We start from the raw sequence: 7072 nt of genomic DNA on the forward strand, positions 1-7072 counted from the left end.
ACTTTCCCCCTCGCTCCCCGCCCCTGCCACCACAACTGTACACCTTCGCTCCCCTTGGGCTGCTCCTGTCCTCAGAAAGCCCTGGACGCCACCCGGGAGTGCCTTGTTAATGTTGGCTTGCTGGCCTTCCTGGTGAGCGGCCAACATTGTTCTGCTCCTCACAGGGGTCCCACCGGCCTTGTTTGTCTCTGCAGAGCTGCAGCCTGTCGAGAAGATGCCGAGATCCTGCTTCAACTGCTCAGGGGCCCTCCTGCTGGCCCTGCTGCTCCAGGCCTCCGTGGAAGTGCTCGGCTCGTGCCTCGAGAGCAGCCAGTGTCAGGACGTCAGCACAGAAAGCAGCCTGCTGGTACGTGGTCATGACAGTCACCTGGGTCTGGGCAGCAGATACCTCAGGTCCCTCTGGGATAGATAGCTCAGGGGGACGAGGGGAGGAGCTCATTGCCAGGGCAGGGCAGACGGGCGGGGGATCAGAATTGGATCAGTTTGGTGAGGAAGCAGCTTCGGGGAGATGGGTCAGGTCCACAGTTTCTACTACATCTCTGGAGACCCCACACCATTTAAATTATTTAGACATACTGCTTCCCTAGTACGAGTAATAATAGTACTAACACTAATTACTCCCTGAACTGATCTTGTCTTTCCCATCTTTTAGCTCTCAAAGGGTTCCTTGTTGAATGGCCTCTTATTGACCTTGTCACTCCATACCCTTTAGTTTTTACAAAAGGAGCCCTAGACGTGCAGCTGCTAACTGAAAGGTTGGCAGTCCAAACCCACCAGCTGCTCCTTGAGAAAGTTGTGGCACTTTTGTAATTCTTCTCTGTCTTTATTTATTTATTTTTCTACTCTGTTTTACAGGAGTGGTCCAATCAGGACCGACCAGGTGGTAGTGGGTTTGGTTTGAGTTTACCACTTACAGTCAGAGAGGCAGTTCCCCAAATCGCCTCTAGAGGGAGAAGGTAAAACCAAGGTAGCATTTTCCTCTCAAAAACTCACTGCCATTGAGATGATACAGACTCACAGTGATCCTATTGGGCAGAGTAGAACTGTCCTGTGGGTTTCTGAAACTGCAACTCTTCATGGGAGTAGGAAGCCCACCTTTCTGCCTTGGAGCGGCGGTGGTTTGGAACTGCTGACCTTTCAGATCACAGCACAGCTCCTAGCCACGATGCCAGATTCCTCGTGCTACTTCTAGGGGGCGTGTCTTTTGTCAGGCTCTGCAGCCTCTCCAGGGGCACACAGAAGCCCTGTGAGTCAGGCTGGAGTGCGCTCTAGTGTGTGTGCTTGTATTGGAGAGGTGTGCATGAGAAAAAAACCCGAAAAAAAAAAACCAGACTGCAGGTGTCAGTGTTTCTAGCTTGCTGCCAGCACCTGCCAGCAGAGGGCGGAGTCCTCATCACCTGTGGTTCTCAGTGAAGAACTGAGCAAAGGGGAGGCGAGAGACTTTCTAGACACATAGTAAGATGCATTGTGGAATAGATGGGGGTGGGGGGAGTGGGGAAAGAGCCTAGGGGATTCTGTGACTTCCAGGTCAGAGGAACCCAAGGGGCTCTTGGCCTGAGACACCACTATCCAGTGTCTCTCACCCAGAGACGACGGTGCATTGAATGCAAAGCCTGTGGGTTCTGGTCCTGTCCCTGAGGAGCTGCGGGTCTTTGGTCAGATCCTCTCCTCCTTGGACTTCACGTTTCATCTCTGTCCAGTGAACTGGGCGGACACTTAAGCTAGATGGTTTTCATTTTATTGTAATTCTGAATCCGCGGGGTATGAAATCCCCAGCTCCATAGAGTGGGTGGGACCTTTCTGTTTCCTCCTCTGCCATCATGAGTAACCTAAAACTCAAGACTATCAAAGCTTAAGGGTCACTTTCTGGAACAAATGCCTAACAGTTGTGTCCTCTGAGACAAGGGATCAGAGACCTAGGCTCCATGATCGGTCTGACCTTCCACTCCTCCTTTCAATCAGCATGAAGTGAGAGGACCTTTCTCCAAGTGCAGAGACTAGGGAAGGAGCAGGGGTTATCCATTAAGAAGGCTCGAGAGGGCAGGATGTAGGAAAGTTCTGAGCTGTGGCGCACCCACGCACGGATAGGGCTGGGTCCGTCTGCAAGTCAGTGGGACAAACTTGAGGCATTTTACTGCAAACAGAGGGCCTTCGATCGAAGCTTGATGATTGGCAACTACAGATGGGAGATTCCCCCCAGCGGGATGTCCCCTGCCCCTCCCGGGCCTGAACTACATACACATCTATTAAGTGCCATCGACGACCAGCGGCCTACCAGGTATGGAGCAATGGTTAGCAGGCACGTCGTGTGGCCTGCTGTTGACGCCGCTCCCCAAAGCAAAGGTTAGACAGGTTAAGCCCGAGGAGGATGGGCGTGGCCAGCGCCTGCAGCAGGCGGCGATGGGAATGGGGGCACACACGCGGCCATCTCCCGCCGAGTTTCAGCGTTGGCCGGCGCGACTAGAGACGGACGACGCGCGGTGCGGGGAGCTCAGGGGCCCGGGCCGCCCTCACGCGCTCTTGTCTCCCCCCAGGAGTGCATGGAGGCCTGCAAGCCGGCCCTCTCGGCCGAGGGGCCCGAGGTCCCCGAGGTGCCCGGCCCCGGCGACGAGCAGCCGCTGGCCCAGAACGACCGGAAGTACGCCACGGGCCACTTCCGGTGGGACCGCTTCGGCCGCGGCAATGGCAGCGGCGGCAGCGGCGGCGCGGCGGGGCCGCAGCGCGAGGAGGAGCCGGCGGCGGGCGCGGGCGGCGGGCCGGGCCCGCGGGCGGGCAAGCGCTCCTACTCCATGGAACACTTCCGCTGGGGCAAGCCGGTGGGCAAGAAGCGGCGCCCGGTGAAGGTGTACCCCAACGGCGCGGAGGACGAGTCGGCCGAGGCCTTCCCGCTCGAGTTCCGGCGGGAGCTGGCGGCCGAGGGCGCGGCGGGCCCGGCCGAGCTGGAGGGCGGCCTGGCGGCGGCGGCCGACAAGAAGGACGGCGGGCCCTACCGGATGGAGCACTTCCGCTGGGGCAGCCCGCCCAAGGACAAGCGCTACGGCGGCTTCATGAGCTCCGAGAAGAGCCAGACGCCGCTGGTGACCCTGTTCAAAAACGCCATCATCAGGAACGCCCACAAGAAGGGCCAGTGAGGATGCAGCGGGGGCGGGGGGGGGCTCCCTTCAACGAGGAAGCCACCCCCCCAGGTTGCCGCCCCCCTCCCCTGGCTCCCGGCCTGGGTGCGGTACTCCCTCCCACCCCAGCCCCAAGGTGGTCGCTCCAGACGTCCAGCCCCTTCAAGCTGCCTGTAGTTAGTAAATAAAACCCTTACGATGTCACACCTGTCTCGCCGTTGAATGTAGACCTGGGGGGGGGAATAAAATGAACAGCCACATGCGTCCCGGACGGGCACCATATTGGAGGAAGGGCCCCGTGGTTTCCATGCATTCTGATTGTAATCTGTTTCACCTGGGGTAACATTTTGAAAAGGGTAAGAAGATTTAGTCCTACCACCCACCCTCGCCCCTGCCCAGCACATGCGCGCCCACGCGCGCACACCCCCACCCCCCACCCCCCACATAGCCTTCGTTTGGCATGAAGTTAGTTCTCCCCCCATAGTGATGTCCTTTTTGTCTACTGAAAAGCCAAGCCCATATTTAAATGTTTGCTGGAAAAATCCTTCCTGGAGAAGTCACTTGGAAAAAGTAGTAGGTACGTGCAGGCCTAGAAGCCAAGAGGTAGACCCCAGGCCTGACCTCAGGGCAAGATGGAAACCCCACTGGTAGTCCACCCATCAGACCTCTGACCAATGGTTGGAGACAGAAACTGGAGGGGTATAGAGATTCCACAGCTCCTAACGGTGCGCACCTCAGACTGCCCCGTCTTCAGTTGCCTGGAGCTGTCCAGAGCCTCTTTGCCACTACTGGACCCACACAGACAAGAGGAAGAACTGTCAGCTCAGGTGTCATGCAGGAGTCAAATCCCCAAAGTGGTGTCTGGGTCTTATGACCTTGGGCGTCCAGTGAGGAGCCACGTGGGGAGGGCAGTTGTGTATCCAGAGAGCTCAGTGAAGGTCCAGGCCAGGTGGATGGCCCCAGGACGAGACTTTGTTGCTGTGTATGGTCATGATGGTATCCATAGTGATTATAAGATTTTCCAGTGGCTAATCCTTCAGAAATGGACAGCACATTCCCTTTTCATCTGTTCTTCGTCTGGAAGCTCTGCTGAAGCTTGTTCAACTTGACTGACCTTGCTGGTGTTGGAAATATCAGTGACGTTGCTTCCAGCAACACACAAGCCACCACAGTCGGACAAACTGGCAGTTAGATGGTGGATGACAGTAATAAGCCAAGCGCACTGCCACTGAGTTGATGGTGATTCATAGCGACCCTGGGGGACAGGGTAGAACTGCCCCCATGAGTTCCTGAGACTGTAACTCTCTATAGAACAGCCTCGTCTTTCTCTCTAGGAGCAGATGGTAGTTTTGAGCTGCTTATCTTGCTGCTAGCAGTCCAACCCCTGCCCAGCATGGGCCAGGTTGCTTCGAGAGAAGAGGGACTCCACCCACCCATGTCTCAGGTGCCAGAGGGGCTGGGTGAGCCGGTATCAGAGAAACTCTGAGACTGCTTTATTGACAACTATAAAAAGTCCTAATAATCCGCCAATTTGTGATTCCCTTGGTGTAGACAACAAGATGACTTTTTTCCCCGAATAAAGTGTAGAATGTGGGAGGAGTCCACCACCCCTGGGATAGCCACATTCTCACCCTCATCCATTGGGTGGAAGTCTGTTCAGCAACAGATGGGCCAAAGGTAGGACCGTGGGCCACAGTGTCCCTGGTTTCTGTCTAGCTCTAAAAGTCAACCAGACATGGGTGGCCCATGACCTGGAGACTCTCTGAACTGTGTGGTGGGAAATTGAGGAGATGCTCCCCAGATCGCAGCCCTGTCACGTGGATTTAGGGCCCTAAACTTCTTCCAGATTGAGTTCTCTAGTCTGCCACATCCCCCACCCCTTCCTGCAGGGGGCCAATAGTGAGGATTAAATGCGAAAGTGGATAAGATCGTCTCTTTGTGATGGAAAAGCTAAGGGCAAGAGCAGAGGGTTGGTATCTGTTTGAATTTGGCTGCATATCAGGGACACACAAACACACACACACCCTGACACCATCCCCCCCCATGGAGATACTTGTGCAGAACCAGTGCAACAAACACAGATGCAGACCCACTGATGCTCCCTTCCATCCCCCCCAAGTCCAAGTCTTATGGTCTCCAAGCTCGCCTCCCCGCTGCTGGGCCTGAGCCTCCCTCACCTGCTGCCCAGCTCAGGCTTCAACTATCACAGGAGCCTGTGAACTCTCTCATGTCTCCTCCCAGTCGCTCTCCTGCCCAACCCATCCTTCACACATGCTTCATAATCATGAATGCATCTGAAACTTCGCTTTCCTCACAATACGCCCTGACTCAAGAGCCAAACACGGCCTCCTGCCAATTTTCCATCATGTTCAAACTATGGGGCATAGCCTGTGGGACCCTCATCCATGGGATTCACTCCCCTTTCCTGACCTGACTTCCCATGTTTCCCTGGACTCTGCCCAACTCCTCACTCCCTTCGCCCATCCTCCTCCACTTTTTGCCTGGATGCCCTCCCTCTGCTGCCGGTTCATTTAGAATAGCATTCTCAGCCTTCCTAATGCCTCAACCCTTTAATCCAGTTCCTCATGTTGTGGTGACCTCCAACCATGAAATTATTTTCACTGCTACTTCATAACTGTTATTTTGCTACTGTTATGAGTTGGGCAGCCCTGTGAAAGGGTTGTTTGACCCCTTATGGGATCGCGACTCACAGGTTGAGAACCACTGAGTTAGAATGTTACCCTTCCCTCATCAGGAGCCCCTCCTCCCAGTCTCCCTCTTCTGGGAAATGCATGCTCTTCATCAGCCGAACCAGAACATTTCTAAGGTATCCGCATCAACCCATCCGCACTAGTGAGCCTGCTGTCCACCCTGGGAGGGCAAGTTACTTCATGCTTGGCTGGCTGTCCTTTCCGCTCAGGGGAATTGGTAAGCTCCACATGGGGCATTTTATAGCTCCCCATGGTGTTCTCATAATGCTGGGGTCACCGGCTTAACACCACACACACAATTCACAGGAGACAAGTGTCTACAGAGAGACACACTCACACAAACCCACTGCAAATAGACCTCTCTGCTGCGAGGTGCTGTGAGGCTGTACGCCATGCCGGTGGTCTTACAAATGGCACCAAGGTGGACACGGATTGCAGAGATTCTAGGGCAGCGGTTCTAAACATGTGGGTCACAACCCCCTTGGAGGTCGAGTGACCCTTTCACAGGGGTCACCCAATGCAAAACTGCAGCAAAGTGACAGTGATGAAGTAGCAACAAAAATAATGTGGAGGTTGGGTGTCACCACAATATGAGGAACTGTATGAAAGGGCCATAGCATTAGGAAGGCTGAGAACCACTGCTCTAGTCTAAGACGGACTAGGAAGAAAGGCCTGGTGATCCACGTCTGAAAGACCTTCGGGATCCCAACAGGACCCTGTCTGACCTGTTTGTTTGGGACATGCTACCGAGAGGGGTTCCTCGCGGGAGGTGACATCATGCTCGGACCAGCGAGGGGCCATGTGATGGACTGACTCAATGGCAGCAGCAATGGTCTCTGACATGCCATCCATCGGCAACGTGAGAAAGGACCCAGCAACATTTTGCTCTGCTGCACAAAGGCCACCGTGAGAACTGACAGACGGTGGCTCTCTACCTGTCTGTCTTATCCGTCTGGGGGTCCACAATCAAAGAAGCAATCTAGAGAACACACCCCGGGAAGTCCCGGCATGAGGGGACTTAAGAGTCTGCTGGAGCCTGAGGAGGAGGGCCCCACCCCCTGCGTGGGTCGGATGAAGGGGGGAGGCTGCCCCATGCTGGGACTTCTGGGTGCCATTGCCCACCTTTCCTCAAAGCAACGGCCGGTGGGGGTGGTGAAATGTCAGTGGCAGACTTGGTATTTTCAGATCCTGTTTGCATCCCCCCCAAACTGTTTAAAGAAATGCGACCGACAACCAGGCGACATCGAC

General features: G+C 55.3%; 1 protein-coding gene across 1 annotated transcript; it reads left to right on the forward strand.

The window, feature by feature from the left end:
* The first annotated feature begins 214 nt into the window (after nucleotides 1-214).
* Nucleotides 215-3317, forward strand: POMC (proopiomelanocortin). Its single transcript, XM_075555812.1, has 2 exons — nucleotides 215-346; nucleotides 2535-3317. The coding sequence occupies exons 1-2, from the start codon at nucleotides 215-217 to the stop codon at nucleotides 3129-3131; spliced, it is 729 nt and encodes a 242-aa protein (XP_075411927.1). The 3' UTR covers nucleotides 3132-3317.
* Nucleotides 3318-7072: the final 3755 nt, after the last annotated feature.

The sequence above is a fragment of the Tenrec ecaudatus genome, chromosome 8 (genome assembly GCF_050624435.1).
Source record: "Tenrec ecaudatus isolate mTenEca1 chromosome 8, mTenEca1.hap1, whole genome shotgun sequence".
NCBI classification, from domain to species: Eukaryota; Metazoa; Chordata; class Mammalia; order Afrosoricida; family Tenrecidae; genus Tenrec; species Tenrec ecaudatus.

Bases quoted from the DNA above. Each gene is read 5' to 3' on its own strand.
- POMC (XM_075555812.1), top strand. From the start codon at position 215: ATGCCGAGATCCTGCTTCAACTGCTCAGGGGCCCTCCTGCTGGCCCTG. The intron at 347-2,534 runs GTACGTGGTCAT...GTCTCCCCCCAG, and splicing joins GCACAGAAAGCAGCCTGCTG to GAGTGCATGGAGGCCTGCAA.